Source organism: Mercenaria mercenaria, chromosome 10, assembly GCF_021730395.1.
Source record: "Mercenaria mercenaria strain notata chromosome 10, MADL_Memer_1, whole genome shotgun sequence".
NCBI lineage: Eukaryota > Metazoa > Mollusca > Bivalvia > Venerida > Veneridae > Mercenaria > Mercenaria mercenaria.
This window is the reverse complement of record NC_069370.1, coordinates 35,635,385-35,658,154: the sequence shown is the minus strand read 5'-3', so window position 1 is coordinate 35,658,154 and position 22,770 is coordinate 35,635,385. Positions and strand designations below refer to the sequence as shown.

The window sequence follows — 22,770 nt, the reverse complement described above, 5'->3', positions numbered from 1 at the left end:
ATATCTGTCAAAACGTCAGATGTAGTACAGACTTGTTTTTTGTGTGAGGAAGCCATCTGTCGGCTTGCAGTGGGTTGGTGGTTCTACCCAGGTGAATACCAGTGCCTGAAAGAGGCTCCTTGGGGTCTTTTTCCACCATTAAAGCTGTTAAGTCGTCATGACCAGAATTATTTTGGTGACATGGGGTAGTGGACCAGTAATCGGCAATTTCTGTGGGAATATGTATTCTCAGGTAGTGATTTTGGCATTTGTCGGCCATCACGGAAATTTCTTTTATGTAACAAACGGGGAATGACAAAATCTTACACAGAGAATACGTAATCAAGCGGAATATGCTGATTGCCATTATGTATCCACTATGTGAAAACCTATCAATGGATGGCAGACTAGAGAGTGGTTTAAAGTACCTTCCAGTGACCTAAAAATAAGTTGTTTAAACTAAGCAGGCCCCAGAATGTTAATTTCTTGATTGTTTTGTACTTTTTTCAGGGAAAATTTTCCGAGTGATCTTCAATTTAACATATTAACACGGTTTATGATCGACCAAACACAGTCACCTAGTATGAAGGTATGTATCTTACATGAACACATTTGTTGGGTTACATTGCTATTGTGAAATCATTTTACACCAGTCTCAATCAACAAGCAAGCTATTTCTTGACATATATTTGGGGTATTAACAGGCCCGTAGTCATATCAAAAAGTTTAATAGAAGCATCACCTCGAGTAGGGGTGGAGTGTGTGGGGGGGGGATGTGGAATGATTGTAAATTTCTTTTAATTTTAAGCATCCTTTCTTCTTATCTGTACAGTGAAGTTGATGCTTTTAGAATGGAAAAGAAGTGGGTTCACATTGTTTGTATTAAAGGTAAAGCAAACAGATTTCTACTTTTAATACCTTCTTTTAAAAATTATATCTGAAAAAAAGAATTTTTTTATGCAGTGAAGTGCTGCTTTTTTTGTGAAAGTTTGGTTACGGGCCTGGTACTTATTAAATGATACACTTCAATTAAAACATCAGGTTCAGAAGGAAAGCTATATATATGTGATTTCGTTTGTTTGTTGTATTGATTGTCAATATTTGGGAAGATCCAATCATTGCCATTTTCCTGTGGGTTGCACTGGTGTAGGATCTCAATTATCCCACAGTGTTGTTGTTTTTTTGTTGTTTTGTCAAGAAATCATTTTTTGTGTACTTCAGCTTCATTCGCTAATGTATGGAACATTATCTCTAGGTTACATGTACAGTTTTCATCAGATTTTAACCCTTATCATGCTGGACACGGTTGATTGCGACCAGTGTAGATCATGATCAGCCTGCCCATCTGTGCAGTCTGATCATGATCTACACTGTTTGCCATTCAGTCAGTATCTTTTTGGTTAGCACCCCTTTTAACAGTTAATGCTACTGTCCAAATTGAAAGATGGACAAGTTCATTGTAGAAATTTAGCAGGGTAAGGTTTAAGTACAGGTTATAGATATAAGACAAACAAGTCCTGTTTTACTTCTTTAGTAGATGTACTGAGATATAGGCTAGAAGATAAATTTATCCTTGTCAGTTACATGTAGAAAACTCACAGTCCAGCAGATCAAGTTAGCACTAGTTGAAATATGTATGAGGTTGAACTTGTTTTTGTTAGCTTAGCTCAATAGGGAGAGTGCAGATCTACGGAACGCGGCGTCATGAGTTGGATCCTCGGGTGAGGTACATGTTCTACATGACGATTTGATGAAAGACATTGTGTCTGAAATCATTTGTCCTCCACCTCTGATTCATAGTGACTTGTGGAGAACAGGCTTGTTCTGGTACAGAATCCAGGAACACTGGTTAGGTCAACTGCCTACTGTTACATAACTGAAATACTGTTGAAAAACAATGTTAAACCCAAAACAAGCAAAAAAAGTTTTTGTTAAAAGTACAGGAGATTTATCTGACCTTGGTTGAAAATCCAGGAGAGCTAATGAAATCCTTGATATCTAACATGTACTGATTGCAATTCAGGAACATGATAAGGCTTACAAAGTATTCATTTGTAATAAATATTTCAGTTTTGAGAAGTTTAGAAAGTGTTGTAGTGCTCTTGAAAACAATATCAATATTCTGTATGTATGGTACACATTTGTCAGGTTTTTTGAATTTGCTGATATTTAAAATCCAAAAATATAGTGGAAATGAAAACTCAGAATGTGTAATTTGATAGCTTCAATTTCAATTAAGACAAGTTCAAGGTCAATGGTATAATACATGTTCTTAGCAGAAAATTTGAGATTCAGCAGTTACAGTTACTAGGGAAGTGTGAAGAGCATAATGAATTAAAAAAAAAAGTGGTCTTGAGTAGTTTTCCATTAGAACTTCTGTCACTTCTGTGAAGTTACCACTCGGGTGGGGTGGAAGTGAAAACTCAGAATGTGTAGTTTGATAGCTTCAATTCCAATTAAGACAAGTTCAAGGTCAATGGTATAATACATGTTCTTAGCAGAAAATTTGAGATTCAGCAGTCACAGTTATTAGGGAAGTGTGAAGAGCATAATGAATTAAAAAAAAAAGTGGTCTTGAGTAGTTTTCCATTAGAACTTCTGTCACTTCTGTGAAGTTACCACTCGGGTGGGGTGGAAGTGAAAACTCAGAATGTGTAGTTTGATAGCTTCAATTCCAATTAAGACAAGTTCAAGGTCAATGGTATAATACATGTTCTTAGCAGAAAATTTGAGATTCAGCAGTCACAGTTATTAGGGAAGTGTGAAGAGCATAATGAATTTAAAAAAAAAGTGGTCTTGAGTAGTTTTCCATTAGCACTTCTGTCACTTCTGTGAAGTTACCACTTGGGCGGGGTAGGGGGTGCATTTTACTTAGAGCTAGTTTTGTAAGGACCAGTTTAGCATTCATGTCATTTTTCAGAGATCATTCTAAAGCATTTCATTCTTGAAACAGAATGTTTTGTGAATGGTTGAAGTTTTTCTTGTTCAACTAATGTATGAAGTTATGCTTACTGTTATTTGCCTTAAATTATGAATGGTTCACAAAATAGTTTTTGAAGGGTACACAAAAAGTTTTTGATTGAAATTATGAAGGGTACAAAAAATAATTTTTGACTGAAATTATGAATGGTACACAAAGTATTTGTTGATTTGGCATCTGCCAGAAGCTACCCTAAGCATTTTTCAAAAGAAGATTTTTGCATTTAAAACTGCTAGTAAAAGCTAGACTATTTTTATGCACCCCTTTCGAAGAAGTGGGGGTATATTGCTTTGCAAATGCCGGTCGCATCATCTGTTGTAGAGAGAACCGTTTCCACTAAAAAATTTGAGAACAACTTGACCCAGAAAGTTCAAACTTGGTAGCACGATTGGGCTTACTAAGTAGATGACCCCTATTGTTTTGTGGATCAATAGGTCAAAGGTCAAGGTCACAGGTGCCTGACCCTTGAAAATGGTTTCCACACAATATCCTGAGAACAACTTGCCTAAGAACCTTAACACTTGGTAGCATGATTGGGCTTATGAAGTAGATGACCCCAATTGTTTTGGGGCTGATTAGGTCAAAGGTCAGGATTACAGGGGCCTGAAACTTGAAAATTGTTTCTGCTCAATAACTTGATAACCACTGGACCCAGAACCTTCCAACTTGGTAGCATGATTGGGTTTATGAAGTAGATGCTATTGTTTTTTGGAGGTTAGCAGGTCAAAGGTCAGGGTCAAAGTGATCACTGGACTGAAAATGGGAGAACCCATTATAGGGGCATACGTGTTTTACAAACAGCTCTTGTATTCTTTGATTTTATACTTTTTTTCATACAATAGATATAAATATGTATGGTGTAAAGATGTGCTTTCAAACACTTAAAAAGAAGCTTTAAATTACAAATGTTTATCTTGATCCTTGTTCACCAATGAAAACACATTCATAACATTTCAGGTTTCATTTTGCTATTACTTGCACATTTTCTGCTTAAACTTCTCATGAATACTTAGTCAAAGTCTTTATGAAGTATCTCCTATCTGTTACCAACAGTTCAGTAATATACCTGCCTAAAAATGCTTGAATCTTTCAATTTTGCAATGCCTTTTTGTATCAGCAAGCTGCACCGCTCCCTGCTTTTAAAAACTTTGCTTGAGAGAACAGTCAATATCTGATTGTATAACGGCCCACAGGTCTTTGCAATATTATTTCGTGAAAAAATCCATTATCTCCCTTTAATGTAGAAAGTTTTCCTTTAATGTAGAAATGTTCAAAAAAAAAAAAAGGTTTGAAAGCACATCTTTAACCATGATGAGGAGAAATTGCTTCATGTAAATAATTTGCTACTTTTGATCTTTTTATGCATGCGTTTTAGCCAAAGGTAATTTTTTTCATTTATTCTCCTTGGTCGCCCTGCTTGAAATGCAAAAAAATGGCATGTCTGTTCTGGATATTGTCGAGTCAGTGAATGCTTTTCTGGGTCACAGGTTAAAAAACTGAACTTTGGAACCAGTCTCACTTCTCTAGCATCTGATTGGTTGTTTCTGTGTACAGTCATAAAGTTGACCAATGACGGACCCTTATTCTGAGACTGGGTTCCCAAATTTCATTTTTTTTTTTCAACCTTGTGTCCAGTTCAGGAAATAGTAGTTGTAGTTTGCCTATTTAGACTTTGGTCACTTAAAGTGATATTCTGCTGATAGTCAGTTGCCTCTCAGATGCTTCCAGGTAAAAATAGTTTATCAGCTAAAGTGACTCTTTTGTAGTCTATTTTGTTGAAAGTATTTGCACACATATATATTCACCCTTTTTAAGTCTCCAGGCAAGCCAGTTGGTAATCCTGGCAAAATTTTGTTAAAATTTTGATAATGAAAGTAAGAAAATTATCATTTGATAGAAGCAACAAGGAAGATGCAAATAAGACAAGGCCTTTTTGTTTCTTTATCCATAACAATGTTAGAGAAAAAATGGTCGATTTGGGAAAGAATGTCCAAACACTATTGCTTTTAAGTGACCAAAGTCTGAGATGTTGAAGGTATTTATAAGTCATGGAAGGTAACTGGTTAATTAAAATAGGTAGGTAATAGCACACACACACACACACACACACACATACACACACACTTTTTTGGTGTTCCGTAGTAAATTACAATAGGGGAAGTACTCTTAACAAATTTAGCCATTTCTCCACATTTTCACAGCCAGTTTTTTTCTTCATGTGAAATTTCGACAGAAGAATATACCTACATAATTATTCAGCAGACATGCTCACACACTGGTGTTCATAGTGTTTCATTTCGACTTTGCACTTTTAAGTTTTTGGATTCACTGAGTACCATCATGTTTTCTTCCCTTTGGAGTTCACAATCATAGAGTTAACAAACATAAATTATATTACTTAAAAACCAGTTTGAAGACATTAATTTGTGTTAAACTTTCTCCCCCAACCCCCATTTTTAGCTCACCTGTCACATGGTGACAAGGTGAGCTTTTGTGATCTAGCAGCATCCGTCGTCCTTCCGTCCGTGCGTCCGTAAACTTTTGCTTGTGACCACTCTAGAGGTCACATTTTTTGTGGGATCTTTATGAAAGTTGGTCAGAATGTTCATCTTGATGATATCTAGATCAAGTTTGAAACTGGGTCACGTGCCAGCAAAAACTAGGTCAGTAGGTCTAAAAATAGAAAAACCTTGTGACCTCTCTAGAGGCCATATTATTCATAAGATCTTCATGAAAATTGGTCAGAATATTCACTTTGATGATATCTAGGTCAAGTTCGAAACTGGGTCACGTGCCTTCAAAAACTAGGTCAGTAGCTCTAAAAAAAGAAAAACCTTGTGACCTCCCTAGAGGCCATATATTTCACAAGATCTTCATGAAAATTGGTCAGAATGTTTACCTTGATGATATCTAGGTCAAGTTCGAAACTGGGTCACGTGCCATCAAAAACTAGGTCAGTAGGTCAAATAATAGAAAAACCTTGTGACCTCTCTAAAGGCCACATTTATCATGGGATCTGTATGAAAGTTGGTCTGAATGTTCATCTTGATGATATCTAGGTCAAGTTCGAAACTGGGTCACGTGCGGTCAAAAACTAGGTCAATAGGTCTAAAAATAGAAAAACCTTGTGACCTCTCTAGAGGCCATATATTTCATGAGATCTTCATGAAAATTGGCCAGAACGTTCACCTTGATGATATCTAGGTCAAGTTCGAAAGTGGGTCACGTGCCTTCAAAAACTAGGTCAGTAGGTCAAATAGTAGAAAAACCTTGTGACCTCTCTAGAGGCCATATTTTTCATGGGATCTGTATGAAAGTTGGTCTGAATGTTCATCTTGATGATATCTAGGTCAAGTTCGAAACAGGGTCATGTGTGGTCAAAAACTAGGTCAGTAGGTCTAAAAATAGAAAAACCTTGTGACCTCTCTGGAGGCCATACTTGTGAATGGATCTCCATAAAAATTGGTCAGAATGTTCATCTTGATGATATCTAGGTCAAGTTCGAAAGTGGGTCAGGTGCCATCAAAAAGTAGGTCAGTAGGTCAAATAATGAAAAAACATTGTGACCTCTCTAGAGGCCATATTTTTCATGGGATCTGTATGAAAGTTGGTCTGAATGTTCATCTTGATGATATAAAAATCAGGTTTGAAACTGGGTCAACTGCGATCAAAAACTAGGTCAGTAGGTCTTGAAGTAGAAAACCTTGTGACATCTCTAGAGGCCATACCCTTCAATGGATCTTCATGAAAATTGGTCAGAATGTTCACCTTGATGATATCTAGGTCAAGTTTGAAACTAGGTCACGTACCTTAAAAAACTAGGTCAGTAGGTCAAATAATATAAAAACCTTGTAACCTCTCAAGAGGCCAAACTTTTCATGGGATCTGTATGAAAGTTGGTCTGAATGTTCATCTTGATGATATGTAGGTCAAGTTTGAAACTGGGTCAACTGCGGTCAAAAACTAGGTCAGTAGGTCTAAAATTATTAAAATCTTTTGACCTCTCTAGAGGCCATATTTTTCAATGGATCTTCATGAAAATTGATCTGAATGTTCACTTTGATGATATCTAGGTCAGTTTTGAAACTGGGTCATGTGCGTTCAGAAACTAGGCCAGTAGATATAAAAATAGAAAAACCTTGTGACCTCTCTAGAGGCCATATTTTTCATGAGATCTTCATGAAAATTAGTGAGAATGTTCACCTTGATGATATCTAGGTAAAGTTCAAAACAGGGTCACGTACCTTCGAAAACTAGGTCAATAGGTCAAATAATAGAAAAACCTTGTGACCTCTCTAGAGACCATGTTTTTCAATGGATCTTCATGAAAATTGGTCAGAATTTTTATCTTGATAATATCTAGGTCAAGTTCAAAACTGGGTCACATGAGCTCAAAAACTAGGACACTATGTCAAATAATAGAAAAAACGACGTCATACTCAAAACTGGGTCATGTGGGAAGAGGTGAGCGATTCAGGACCATCATGGTCCTCTTGTTAGTATACTGAATTGTCATTTTTCAGAATAAGATATCCCCCCCTCCTTCCAGCACACACACCTCACATCTCACATACAAATTCATATGCCCCAACTCAATTTTATCATTGTAATTTTTTTTGGTCATATACTACTCTGTTATAATAGAATGGGGATGTGGGAAGGACTAGATGGTTTCTAAGTTTTTGTATCAGAAAGTCTCAGAAATTTTGAAACACTGGGTGTTTATTTCAATAAAAACAATTTCTTGAAATATCATTTTAGATATTGTGCATGAAAATGGATTAACCCTTTAATATCACACTGGACATGATTGATTCTGCCTTTGCGACCAGTATAGATCATGATCAGCCTGCACAAATGGGCAGACTGATCAAGATTTGCACTGTTCGCCATTCAGTCAATCTCTTTTTGTTAAGCATCCCTTTTAACAGTTAATGGTACTGTCCAAATTGAAAGATGGACAAGTTCATTATAGAAATTTAGCAGGGTAAGGATTAACTCCCAGTACTTCTTCATGTCAACTATTAATGCATCTTTAATATATTGTTTGAATGGATGTTTTCTAGGACCATGGACTTTTCCTAGGCCCTGTAAGAATGAACTAAAATTGTACATAAGAACTATTGTCACTAATCAAGAATTGTATTTATAGTTATTGTAAGAGCATTTATTGAAAATGCATGTGGTCTTGAGCATAGCCGAAAGCATAGTTTTCAAATAATTCATTTTAACCATCTGTTTTCATGCAACTTGTGTATCCTACATTGTAAATTTACTAAAGACCTCATATTGATTTATTCATACTCATAAATATGTTTGGTATGATGTGTAGTTTATTTTTTGAGATCCCTACCTACATAGCTGGTTTATGTTTGTGATTTTGGTTATATTTGAAAGATATGACTTTGTACTGTTTTGAAATGGTAATGTGTGTTCTAACATGTAACAAAAAATGAGCCGTACCATGAGAAAACCAGCATAGTGCACTTTTGCGACCAGCAAGGATCCAGACCAGCCTGCGCCTTGCCATTCTCATCCATCAGAGGTTCGCCAAAATCTCGAGACAAACCTCTGATTTATTTCTACCGTTTATTTGGTGCGCATGCGCACTCGTAATTATTACCGGGAGTAGTTTCAGCCAATCATTCTTTGCCGCGCTATTTGGCATGCCGAATTGAAACTTCAGACAACATGTAAGCAATGTACTTGCTAACGACAGATAAAGGCAATATTCTATGATTGCGAGTAATGAAGATTTATTCCTGTAATTTGATGTAAAGAAATTTACCTTAAGAAATAATAATATTCCTCGTAAGTCGGCATCGACATTAGAAAGGACGCGGTCACGCTTTTCACGGACGATTTTGATTGGTTCGCTACAGTTTGTCGTGAAACGATGCTGATTGGCTGAAACGTTTTACCTGTAATGTAACCAAGCCACAAATATCGGCGAAATGTGCCAGAGGTTCATCCGGGGAACCAAGGTAGACCTCTGGTATGCGAGAATGGCGCCTTGCCAGCAGAAAAGAAGCATGTTTCAGGCTTAAGGTGTCTTCGGGCTTGTTTTCTGGTAGAAGTCGCCTGTATATTTGTTGAGGTGTAGGCTCGTTAACATATTACATGAACAGTTCAAAAATATTCTCTGAAAATTTGTTCGGTGATCAAGTTTACATTTGTACTTGATTGAAGACAGTAAACTAACATGATAATTTTTCTGTAAGCAAAAGTTCACTTGACGTCCGTAACATACATGTGAATTGAAGCTAAGTTTTTTCAAGGAATTATATAATTTGACAAAGATTGCTTATTTTGCACTATTTTGCAGACATACTTATGAACAAATAACTTTTATTTTCTTGTCTGAATTAACCCTTAGCCTGCTGGCGGCAGTGATTCTGCCTTTGGACTAATGCAGACCAAGATCAGCCTGCACATCCGTGCAGTCTGATCATGGTCTACACTGTTCGCCATTCAGTCAGTATCTTTTTTGGTAAGCACCCCTTTTAACACTTAATGGTACTGTTCAAAATGAAAGATGGACAAGTTCATTATAGAAATTTAGCAGGGTAAGGGTTGAAGGTTCAGGCGGAGCTGTTAGCATAGATGGATGTTGCGGCTAATGGTGTCAACGATTTTACTGTTTATACACTAGAGATCACAATTTTGACCCTATCCTCATGGAACTTGATCTAAATGTTTGCTGCGACAAAATCTCAAACAAATTCTGAAGTGGGTCATCTGGCTAAAAGAAATAAATGTTCAGGTCAAAATTTAATCATATAAAAGCCTTGTCAATACATTAGATAGAAGCCAGATGTTTACGTGAAACCTGGTCAGAATGTTTTTCCACATGAATTGAAGGATTAGGAATTCATCTCTGTGTAATAGGTCTTTCTGTTCCTTAAATAAATCTCAAACAGAATACAGGGCTTTTCATCAGGAAATTGGGAAGAGGCCTTGGGCTTTCAAATTGGGAAATTGGTGTCACGATAATTTTCCATTTTGGGAAAAATAATCAACCGGAAGTAAGCACCGAAAGACGAATTCAATTTATCTCCCCTGAAACACTGACTATCAAATCCAGGCCATGGAACATAACAGATTAGACTGGTAATGCGGCCTGTGCATTGTTAGGCTATAGTGCTACAAAATATCAATACCAGACAAAAGCTTCCCCTGGAAATACTAAAATGTAAACAAAATCTTAACCATCTGTGGGCATGATTTTGGGAAATCACACCTTTGAGAAATATCTTTGCCACAGTTGGGAAAAAATAGTATATTTTAGGATTGGGAAGGGGCCTAATACAGGCCTCTGTTATATAAGGAATATACAAAAAGTGAAAAATGTCATAAAATGTTGCTAAAATGTGAAAGCTGACAACTAATAAAATTTGTGGTATTTTCAAAGCTTGGTCACTGATTTAAAAACAAGGTTACTAGGACAAAACATAAGAATGTGATTGTCATTCTAGGAGTCACATATATTAACTAGATCTTCTTGAAACTTTTCTTGTTCATGTACTCAGGTGAGGGAATTAGGGCCTTCACTGCCCTCTTGTTTATTTTCTCAGACTTTCAACCAACTCTTTTAACCTATATATTTAAGAAATTTTCTGTATTTTCTTGGGACCTATATTGCCCCATATTTTTTAGGTAAAAAATAAGAGTAAAGGTTATCATTTAGAGAAAATGGCAAGGTTGGAAGAAGAAAAATCCTTGTATTCTGTTCTTGCATGACAATTTGTAGGGAAAAGGTCATTTATATGCCCAGCACTACTTTCCAAATACTGGTAAAATTTTATTTTACCTCAAAATGTTGAGTAATCTGAAATCTGCTTTTCAGTTAATAGAGTTGGTTTAATCTAGTCAAATTATGTTGTTATTTGTATTCCGAAATGGGCTGCTTTCTTCGTTGGAATTCCATTATCTTCGGCAAAACTGTCTTTTTCACTAACAAAAGGGGTTAACTGCCCGTTGCCTGTTTCTTATTGGTTTTGTGCCTCCTTTAGATAGTTTTGCATCCAGTTTATTAACCAGGTTTTCAACGAAAACCTGAGTTATTAGATTGGGGTAGATGTCGGTCGGGCGGGCGGGCGGCGGCGGCGGTGGCGGCGGCGGCGGCGTCAAACTGGTGTTTCCGGTCAATAACTTTTGTTTCGGTAAAGATATTTGAATAAAACTTGGTATGTATGTAGCTTATATCAAGACAAAGGCTGGGATTGATTTTGGGGTTTCTGGGGTCAAGGTCAAGGTCACTGTTACTTAAAATAGAAAAAGGGTTTCCGATCAATAACTTAACTTAGGAATGAGCTATCATGATGAAACTTGGTGTATAGAAAACTTATATAAAGTTGTAGCTTGGGATTGATTTTGGGGTTTCTGGGATCAAGGTCAAGGTCATTGTTACTAAAAATAGGGTTAGGGTTAGGTTAGGGTTAGGGTTAGCATATCTTCTACATGCATGGAGGGATTTTGATGAAAGTTGGCACAATTGTTCACCATCATGAGACGGAGTGTCATGCGCAAGAACCAGGTCCCTAGGTCTAAGGTCAAGGTCACACTTAGAGGTCAAAGGATACAAGAATGAAAACTTTGTCCGGAGCATATCTTCTTCATGCATAGAGGGATTTTGATGTAACTTGGCACAATTATACACCATCATGAGACGAAGTGTCTTGCGCAGTTCCCTTCTTTAGAATTACTTCCCTTTGTTGTTACTATAAATAGCTTATATTGTAACTTTTTCATTACTAGACGTAGGGAAAAATCGAGACCACTTTTCTGTAGTACAACATGCATGTTACATCCAATTTTGAGGTGTATTTTGACCAATCTCTACCTGGTAAGGATTTGTGTGGACTTACAATTTTTTTTTTTTTTTTTTTTTAAAGATTAACTTCCCTTAGTTGTTACTATAAATAACTTATATTGTAACTTTTTTATAATTGACCGTAGTAGTAGTATTATGACTGGGTTGATAATTACCGAGGAGTGCCAAACATGTTTGCACAGTAAATCAAAGTGTCACCGACTGTTGTGTATAATACATGTTTGACACACATGTAGCTGGAGGAAAGAGTTGTTTTTCACAGGTGAATTATTAATTGTTTGTTTTGATAAGGGATTAGACAAGCAGGGCATTTTCCACCTGTCTCACGGGGCCGAATATCTGCCCATTCTCAATGCCAATTAAGCTCCATTTTTTACCAATTTGAAGCAAAAAACTCCCAGTCATAAGAAATAATTCCCAACTGAAATGAATTTTGATTATTCAAAGAAAAATTTTGCTCGGTAATAAAATCACATAAATAATTGTGATAAAACCAACCCATTACTATTTTTAGAACAGGAGTGTTATTTCCCCTTATGGAGTTACGCCATTTTCTTCCAATGTTTACCAAATTAATTTGCTACTAAATCGGACATATTTCATTGAAAATTGGATGAAAACACACACTCATTTATTTGATAACATCAATCTACATTATTTTGGTAAGGGTAAATACATGTTGATGCATTTCTGTTTTCTATTTTTCATGTCAAAATCATCAGTATTTTTATACGAAAGTGGGTGGGGTAAGGAATTTACATAATTTATGAGTTGTGTTCAGACCAATTTAGAACTTCGTTTTTTTTTTAAAGTCCTCGAGTAGAATAATGTTAATGCATGTTCACCACCATTTCAGACCTAAATTGAGACTTTGTTTCTACAAATTTAATCTGTTAAGAAAGTTTAAAGTTAGAACAAGAGGGAGGTTCTGTAATTATAAGATAGCATGCTCGACTTTTCTCAGTGATTGACTCTGAATTAACGCTTTGCCAGTAAAAGGGGCAATTAAAGCTTTGCCAGTAAAAGGGGCATAATAGTCAATAGCTTTGAATGTAACAGAGATGTTAGACATTATATAAAACTTTAACAAAAAAAAAATGAAGTTAAAAAGTGGCATAACTCTGTCAAAATTCGAATCAAGAGTTATGAGGATTGTTTCTTCTGGTGTAGACTTATATACATTATTTTGTGGCCAAAAATGTTGGATTTTGTCTCTAAGTTATGTGTCCGCGCGCTTAATTTATGTCGATAAAAAACCTCCAGTTTTGAGACCCCAACTCCAGCTGAAAAATGGCAAACCTCCAGTTTTGGGATTCTGAACTTATCACATGTATGCCGTAGGGAAAAACCAAGACCACTTTTCTGTGGTACAACATAGTTGTTACTTTCTAATTTTAGGTGTATTTTAAGGTATCTCTACCTGGTAAGGAGTTTTTTTCGTGGACTTAGAAAAACAAAAGAATTACAATGATTACTTAACAACCACAAAATTAAAATTACATCTGCAAATACAGGTGCTAGAGTAAAGAAATTTGCTGTGACGGGCGTATATTGTGACATTCTGGCACTCTTGTTTATTCTTATGAAAAGTGTTGAAAACCTGGTTTCGTGGCATTGCGGCGTTTCTTGTTTATTGTTATGAATGAACTATCCATATCAGTAGTAGTCCTTAAAGAACACATGTGAACTCCATGCACATATATAATAATTCATTATGTAACACAAGTAAATACTCTTAGAATAGCTCCTCTTCCTTTTTGAACAATCTTTTTTTTTTTTTTTTTAAATATGCGAAATAATAAATTTCATATATCATGTCGCATTTCTGTTCTTTTTACATTATTCAATTTCATACTCTGTGTGTAAGCTTTTAATGGTATTGTAATACATACTGTAACTGCTCTGTTGCATGCAAAGTTATTGTATAATTCTGTAAGCATCGATATATTCATGGGTTAAAAAGTACGCAAATTGCCAATTCCAGATGTTTCACAAATGGAAATATTAGGGAATAGCTAAAAACTGAAGTGCCAAAGCTAAGTTTATTTATCTTAATTTGGCAATAATGACATGTCTTGATAATTGTACGAAATTTCGCTGGCTGATATTTACGCGAATTCCTTGAATTTGCAGATATTTCTATGTCATGAATGTTTGGACTCGTACGGTAGTTGTTATGAAATGTTAAGAAGCTGATGTAAACATGAAAAAAAATAGTAAGAATGTGTAAAGGGGTTACATAATAGTATTGAACAGGAAAAAGTCGAAGACAAGTTTTCAGAGAGAACGTCAGAAAGTTTGTGTCAAAATTAGAGAGAGAGCTTGAAATTTTGTACATGTACAGGTTACTGGTATGTCAAAAAATGATATACAATGATTTATTTCCAAAGGGCATTGTCTGGATCAAAAACCAAATTTAGATGTTCATGGTCAAAATCCCAAATTAAACCAAATTTTGCCATTCAAAAACTGTACATTAACTTGTAACAAGCCTTTCAGTGCTAAATGTATTGGACTGTGCTTCCAGTATATATGCACATGTTGAAATCTTCAATTTCTTTATTGTAGATAGGTCATCTTCACTTGCATATACAGCTTCCCAGGCCATATGTATTGATTTGAAGTCTGCATTTTTTTTCTTAAGGGAACTTTATGAGCATCCTAAATCTAATGGTTATGTCATTTGTATTTAAATTCTATAGACTGGTATTTTGTCTCTTCATAGCAGTTTTGAAACAGTTTCAGGCAAAGTTCTGTGCTTAAGTACATTCTAAACTTTTATGCTTGTGTTAAAACACCATACTCTAGCATTGTTCATTTTGATTTTGAAGTAGTAGCTCTGTATGTTTTCTGTGTTACAGGTAAAGTTAGCCATGTTGAATTATTTGAATACACTGGTACCTTGTATGCAAGCTGATGATTTCACCAACTCCAGTGACACAAGACTTGTCGTCTCTCGGATTATCACATGGACAAATGAACCAAAAAATGTTGAAGTTAGAAAGGTAAGCATTGCTCTTAATATGAAGTTATAATTCATCTCTATTTTACTAATAATGATAGTTTGCAATTAATTGAAAATTGAGTTGTTTGCTGCCATTATGATATTCTGAAAGATTTGCAAGTCTGGTAAAATTTCTGACTAAAATGCTGAAATTTATTTGCACCTGTTCTCATGAGCCTCACCGTTCATGATAATTGTTAGGTAAATTAAACCTCAGTATTATTGTAAAATGTTTTCTTTTTGTTACTATTTCAGTCAGCACAGTTGGTATTGTTTGCATTATTCAACTTGAATCCTTCAGAGTTTACTATGATGTTGTCTGGCTTACCGAAGGCATTCCAGGTAGGTTCTTTGTGAAATGCAGTCGAATCTTGGCTAAAGATAACGAAACCCCTGCATCAGTATGCCTCAAAATAAAGATTACAGTAGAACTTTGTTTGCTCGAATACGGGACTGGCAAAAGTTGTTCAAGATAGCTGTAGTTCAAGCGATTGAAAATTATACATTATATAAAAAATTTGCCAGGACCTGACAAGGACTTTGAGAAAAGGGTTGCGTTTTGATTATGCAAGTTCAAGTGAATGAAGGCTGACTGTATATATAAAATGAAATGGTGAGAATGACAGCTAGCTTCCTGTAGAAAAAGTACAATTTGTATTACATAAAAAAAAATATGACTTAATGTTATTGCAGAATATTTATCCATATGGTAATTATTTTGTTTTTGATAAAATGGAAATTGTAGCAAGCTTTCTTTTTGTCAGCAAGTACATAGTATTGTTTGTTTTATCAAGTTTAAACCTGAATTACTCTAGGATTGTAAAAGGGTTTGCTTCTATATAAAAAATATGACTCAATGTTATTGCAGAATGTCTGTCCATATGCTAATTGTTTTGTTTTGATAAAATGGCAGTTGTAGCAAAAGTTGTGATTTTTTTGTCAGCAAGTACACTGTATTGATTGTCTTGTCAAGTTTATATCTGTATTGTTATGTAAAAAGGTTATACCCATTTAAGGCTTAAACCCCCAGACTCCCACTTAAAATCTTTTAAAAGATCCCTATCTAAGCCCAAAGGTGCCTGTTGTTGTCTCTGTTATCAGTTTAGTATCTACTCAGTATCTTGAGAATGTCTTGATTTATGATCCTAAATGCGGTAAGACCAATTGCTCATGGGTATTCGATGACCCCATAATATGATTTTAAGGACAAAGATCTAAGGACAAAGGTCTAAGTCACAGTGGCTGTTAGAACAAAAATGCACATCTACCAGTGAATCCTCTTGATTTTAATCTTCAGTCTGTTGGCGGCAAGCGATTCTGCCTTTGCGATCATTGCAGACCAAGATCATCCTGCACATTGGTGCAGGCTAATCATGGACAGTAGTGCAGTTAGCTATTCAGTCAATCCCTCAAGGTTTCTATTCAACACAGTCCGCTTCAGAGCTGACTTTAGTGTGCATATTACTCTGCAAAACTATACTCCTGTTTGTGCAGTACTTTGTGTATACTGTTTCCAATGTTGTTAAATTAACATCGTATGTTTATGTCTGTTAAATGGCATCTTTGTTACTGATAGACCTAATTCTGTTTTGATAAGCTATCATTCTGAAGGAAATTTTGAGTTGAAGCTAGTAAACTAGTGTAATTACAGAAACATTGAACGGTATTTTGTGCTTTTTTCTTTGTCTCTTTTAACATACGTTTTTGTTTTCATTCTCAGGATGGGGCGACCAAAATTCTCAACCATCATATGAAGGGTGCTCATGAACCGGAAGTGCTCACGCCCAGAAATACTGCCAGCCCACAGATGCATCAGAACCGTAGTCGGCCCTCATCTAGGTATCAACTCGTTTGCAGTCTTGTTTATATATTTTTGGCTTGTCTGATTTTTTAAAAAAAATCTGAGGTATTGTCATCACTTGATCGTCGGCATCGATTAAAATGTTTGTTTAAGTCCACCTTTTCTCAAAAACTGTAAGAGCTACAGCTTTGAAACTTTGCGCACTTGTTTAGAAAAATTGAGTTACTTGGTTAAAAGTCTAGTTTAGGTCCACCTTTTTTCAAAAACTTTAAGAGTTACAGCTTTGAAATGTTGCACACTTGTTTTGTCATTGTTTATCGCCATTAGGTGACTGTGTAGGCCAGTAACCATAAAGTTTTCTGATATGCATTTTGTCCCAATTATGGCCCTTTTTGTACTTAGAAAATTTGAGTTTCTTGGTTAAATTGTTTTTTTAGGTCCACATTTTCTCAAATGCTATAAGAGCTACAGCTTTGAAACTTTGTGCACTTGTTTATCATCATTAGTTGACTATGTGGGCCAAGAACCATAATTCTAACCTGCATTTGGTCAGAATTATGGCCCTTTTTGTACTTAGAAATTCTGAACTGTAACTCTTTTCTTGCATACTGTCCAGCACTTGCAGACGAGAGATGGCACCCATAGGGGGTGCTCTTGTTATACACTTTATTGTTGAAGAAGGCTTAAAACATATTTTGATCTAAATTGGGAGTCGGCTTCCTGGACAGTAAGAAATGTTATTCTTTCGACACCTGCTATTACTGTCTAAGCATGCCTTGTCTAAAGTCTGGTTGTTACAAGAACATACCAAGATGATTCAATAAAGCATAAACTTTTCCCAATATATCAGCCAACCACTTACATGTTTTTGTATCTATTTAAGGGGACCGTATAGCAGAGATGAGGCGGACACAGAAAACATGAACCCTGAAGACATTTATAATTCTATAAAGAAAACATCAGCTGATATTCAAAATCTCAGTTTTAATAGTAAACTTGATCAATTTGACGATGTGAAAAAGCGCAAAGACTTTACGTCACAAGATAGTGGTATTCAGGATTTACGGAATGACAGTCCCGATGCCGGGGAATCCAGAAAGCCGCAGTACAATCCTTCACGTTATTCAGATGAGGTAATGTATTTGATAGAAGTAAAAGAGGACCTTTTAGAATCCCAAAATGAGCACCAATCTGTTTTACTGTTAACATTCGTATGTGCAAGTGTTTGATGTCTGACATTTAATATTGTCAAATACTATGTGTATGAAAAGAAACAGCTAGCAGATAGATGCCATCCTTAAGTGTTACACATTTTTTATAGTGAACGGTGTTTATATTTGTGCTCAACATTCATGAACATATTAGGGGCCTCAATGTCCAAGTGGTTATGGTCACTGACTTCCAATCGCTTGCCCTTCAATGATAACGGGTGTGAAACTTGCTTAAGGTGCAGAATTGTTCATGAGAGGAAACCGTCATACAGGCTTACAACCATTGATTCTACCTAGGTGCCTTCTCTTTCCAGAAATAATACTCTGAGGTGCATCTGGGGTCTTCCTTCAGCTTCAAAAGCTGGAAAAGTTGCCGCTTGGCTTGAATCACTTTGACATAATATCTAAGCCAAAGAAAAATCATGAACAAATTTTCTTGACTTCTGATATTCAGAACTGTCAATAATTTAATACATGACAGCAGATTGCTTCCATAAAATGAATTAACTTTTTGTCAGTTATATATTTATTCATTATCAACATTAAAGTGCTAATTTCTTTGACATCAAGCTCATGGATGTGGAGTAATTTATATACAATGATTATTCTTTAAATGTTAATGTGGCTTTCATTTTTTTTATAATGCTATTGATGCAGTAAGTGACTTAAACACGTGATGAAATATGCACGAGTTCTCCAGCAGAAATATTGTGCGACTTTAGGAACCACAATATTATTCAGCTAAAGAACAAGTGCATATTTCTGGATGCAAAGCTAAGAATATTTTTATTACATGTGTATTTACAAATATAAATGTTATAAATTCAAAAAAGAAGGACCACATGTCAAACACCGGAAAAAGTTTGATTATTTAGTTTGATCGACCGGTTTCAGAGTATTCTACTCCTTCATCACGATAAATAATATAAATATTGTATAGATATTTTGACTTTGTTCAATAGCCCGAATAAAGTCGAGAATACTGATGCAGATAAAAAATAAGGCCCTAAAAATTGTGTCAAGCACCCGATATGAGATTTAGATGTCGGTATGGAAAAATAGTGACGTTTCCGGTTCCATTGTAATTTAATGGAGAGTAAAAATGAGTATGTAATAATTGGTAAGATTTAGCGATTTATAAAGGACATGAAATCTCTTGACGTCAAAGTGTTTGTGTATCTGCCCAATACAGGGGAAGGAAGGGGAGAGTATTAAGTTTGAATTGTGCTGTTTAAATATATTGTTAAATTTTGTTGCACATCAGAGAAACTTTTTCAAAAGTTTGCTAGTTCTCTCTTACTGCCTTGTTTCTTGGTTATTCAATGATGTAAATTACAATTCCAACTGAAAGTTTGATCCCCAGGCAAGGTGTGTCTTCTCTGTGACGATTTGATAAAAGACATTGGGTCTGAAATCATTCGTCCTCCACATCTTGATTCATGTAGAGAAGTTGGCAATTTCTTGTGGAGAACTGGTTTGTACTGGTACAGAATCAAGGAACACAGGTTAGGTTAAACTCTAACCTGTACATAACTGAAACTGGAATACTGTTGAAAAACTGCACTAGAACTAAAATAAAAAAAAAAAAAAAGCAATTTAATATCAAACAAGTCGATAGTTAGTCTAGTGGATAACCCATAATGCACCAGATACACTGTTTGTAACAGAAAGCAATTTATTAGCGACTGATTTGTTAAACTTACATCTTGATATTAATGAAGACAATGTCCTAATGAATGAGACAAAGAGTTTAATATCTCTTTGACTTCAGTACAGTTATATGAGCCATGCCATGGGAAAATCAACATAGTGGCTTTGCGACCAGCATGGATCGAGACCAGCCTGCGCATCCGTGCAATCTGGTCAGGATCCATGCTATTCGCTTTCAAAGCCTATTGCAATTAGAGAAACCGTTAGCGAACAGCATGGATCCTGACCAGACTGCGTGGATGCGTAGGCTGGTCTGGATCCATGCTGGTCGCAAACCCACTATGTTGGTTTTCTCATGGCGCAGTTCATATACAGTTGAAACTAGGTATCTTGAATTTCAAGGGATTGAGCATTTCACTTTGAGATAACCGAAATTAGACTTGCGCACGTGTTTTCAGGACGAGACTTGAAAATGTCTTTGAGCTAGCCTGAATTTTGAGATAAGCGAGTTTTAGACATTGAGTTTCAACTGTATTTTTCATTGTCATTGGGTTCATTGCATGTAACGAAATTAACACTCTATTTACAAATTTACGCATTTGATATGTCTATATTTTCAGAGCACATTGAATGGATATAACCGAAGTAACCAAGCGGAAGCAGTGTTCAATGCCGAAAATGATATTTCTTTCAATGAAGGTTAGTATATACACTACAGTGTACGTGTAAACTTAGAACTTTGTGTTATGGTGTGTTTTTGATTTATGAAAAAGTGGAAAAAGTCTCTCTTTAATCATAGTAAAATTTGGATGCACCTACCTCACTATAAAATCAGAAGTTTTCTCAAGGGATTTATTTTCGCTATATTTGTTAACTGGTCCTGTTTGAGAAAAAATAAATAGCCAAAAAGTGTACTGTGATTTATCTTGCCTCCTACAAGTTTCTTGCATTTCTATTGGTCAATAGACGTCACGTGGAGACAGGATATATTCCATATCCTGCTAGTACATTTCAGATATGAATTTTGATTTTAAAAAAATGGCTGCCGCTTTGTTAATTTACAAAATATTAGATTATGGCATGTAAGTAAAGGGTAGTCGGCAAGATAAAATCGTTACACAGCTTGTTGGTGACAGGATACGGGATATACGCTGTCTCAAAAATCCATATCAGGCTCGAGCTTCGCTCTCACCTGATATGGATTTCCTCGACAGCGTATATCCCGTATCCTGTCACCAACAAGCAGTGTAACTAATAATGTCTCACAAGTTGGACATGTATTAAGAATATTCAACCTGAAACGTTCCCAGTTTTGAATATAGTGAGCTTTTAAAATTACCTGATTTTACGGCAGTATTATATTTTTTCGTATATCAAAGTTGCTCAGCAAAGGGGTGCTGTTTACCTGTTCCCATGCACTAATACCAATAAAAACTGAGGTATTGCATTATATAATACATAATCAGCAAAATTCTGTTTTTCACTTTGACGATTTGGTAAAAAGTCACATGACCATTTTCATGAGTGCTGCAGTGATTTTCCCGTGCATGTTTTCATATTGTTGCCAAGTTGGTTAACTATTGAGCGATGAAAAATTTGTAGGACTTTCAGAGCACATATCTTTTAAAGCGTTTTAAACAATGAATGGGAATTCTGAACTGTTTACATGTAGGTGATTCAAAAAATAATGTATAGAAAATGGTGTTTTAACGTTATTAATACACGGAAAAAGGTTATACTTCTGTGGGTAATTTCACGGCGTAGCCGGAGTGAATTATTCTAGTGACATACAACCGATTTTGAGTGTATTAATTTAAGTAAAACATGATTTTGCTATACATTATTTCAATTCTAATATGCCCTTAATCTAAAACAGTAGATAAAATAAAGTAGCGCTCTTGGTCGCAACCTTACACAAGTAAGCTGCATAGGTTTTATGAAAACGTATTTTGGTAGATTCAGTAAAGAAAAAAGCTTTATAATTACTTGTTCAGTTTTATTTAAATTTATTCATGGTTCATGGCTAAATGGTTTGACAATAAAAGACATTACTGAGTCAGATAAAAAGTTGTTTGTTTGTTGGTTTTACAAAGAAATTCTATATAGAACTTAATGAATTTTTTAAAAAAAAACTATATCTGTTTAATTGTGAATCCATATTGAATCAGTTTTGAATCAATATCCGCTATTAGATGTAGACACAAAAGTAATAAATTGAATATTTGCCAGAGATTTATGACCAATTCTGATTTTCAGGAAAAAAGAAAAAGACAAAAGGTTAATTGGAATGATGCGAGTTATTTATATATCTCTAGCTTTCATATGTGTTGTTGATGGGAGCCCGATTTGTACTAACAGATTCTTTAGTTTCAGCTCAAATTTATATTTTGTTTGCTTAATACCTGTGATATTTGGTTGTCTGTTTTTTAAAAAAAAGGGCAATTAAAATGAGACATGTTTCTCCAGCTATCTCACAAAGAGCTTTAAGCTGGTATAGTATGTATTTCATTTGTAGAACAGGCAAATGGCTGTTAATTAATTGTTTGAATTCCATTGTGTTTGCTTAAGGTATTGCACCCATTATGACAATCAACATTTCCTGTGCAATTGCATTCTCTTCTTCTATGCTGTTTTAATATTCTCAGGCTTAGGTTTTTATCAGGATTGGTCCTGATTTCAGGCGTTTGCCAGAATTTCCCTGCATAACTCTATTTAAAAAAAAATTTTCAGGCCTTGAAAGTAGATTTTCAGGCCCCTCATTCCAAAACAGATCCCAGGCCTGTTAATTCTTTGGCCATAAATGACCCTAATACAACCATATGACTTTCCATTTCAAACTGCTTATGACAAATTCCATACTGAACCACATAGAAAATATGTGATGGAACGGAAATTTCAGATTTTCACTATGGGTGCACTACCTTAACGAAACATTTTGAGATTGATGGTACATTATTAAGTTTTCTCTTTTTCCCCATAATTTGCAATCTAGATCCATTCAGACTATTACTTGGTTGGAATTTAAAGGAGGGTTGGTATAAGTTATCTGCCTTATATTGCACAGTGCTGAATGAAGCCTTTTAATGAAAGAAATTTGTATACAAAGACCGATTTCAAGGCCATTCCATAACTATGAACATTTTGTAAGCTTATGTTAGAAGCAAATTTCGAAACTCAGAATTTCAAGGAGGAAATTCTATACATGTATCATTGTCTGAGGTATTTGTACGTTTGCATGTTGTCATTTTGAAAAAGGCCATGCCGAACTACTTTTTTTTTAGAAGCGTCTTAAAGTTGTTTCTTAAAATATTT

General features: G+C 35.4%; 1 protein-coding gene across 13 annotated transcripts in view; it reads left to right on the top strand.

Annotated features, from left to right (window-relative positions):
* The window catches only part of LOC123559387 (CLIP-associating protein 1-like), a 146,963-nt gene that overhangs the window by 106,830 nt on the left and 17,363 nt on the right, over window positions 1-22,770 (top strand). For 11 of the 13 annotated variants that reach the window (XM_053552735.1, XM_053552733.1, XM_053552740.1 and 8 more), the window contains 7 exons: window positions 490-568; window positions 14,654-14,797; window positions 15,052-15,138; window positions 16,517-16,635; window positions 17,481-17,730; window positions 20,079-20,157; window positions 22,451-22,489. In XM_053552735.1, the coding sequence (XP_053408710.1) occupies window positions 490-568; window positions 14,654-14,797; window positions 15,052-15,138; window positions 16,517-16,635; window positions 17,481-17,730; window positions 20,079-20,157; window positions 22,451-22,489 (797 nt within the window). Of the gene's footprint in view, window positions 1-489; window positions 569-14,653; window positions 14,798-15,051; window positions 15,139-16,516; window positions 16,636-17,480; window positions 17,731-20,078; window positions 20,158-21,714; window positions 21,736-22,450; window positions 22,490-22,770 lie in introns of all 13 variants that reach the window. The other 2 variants (XM_053552732.1, XM_053552734.1) reach the window with 2 other exon arrangements.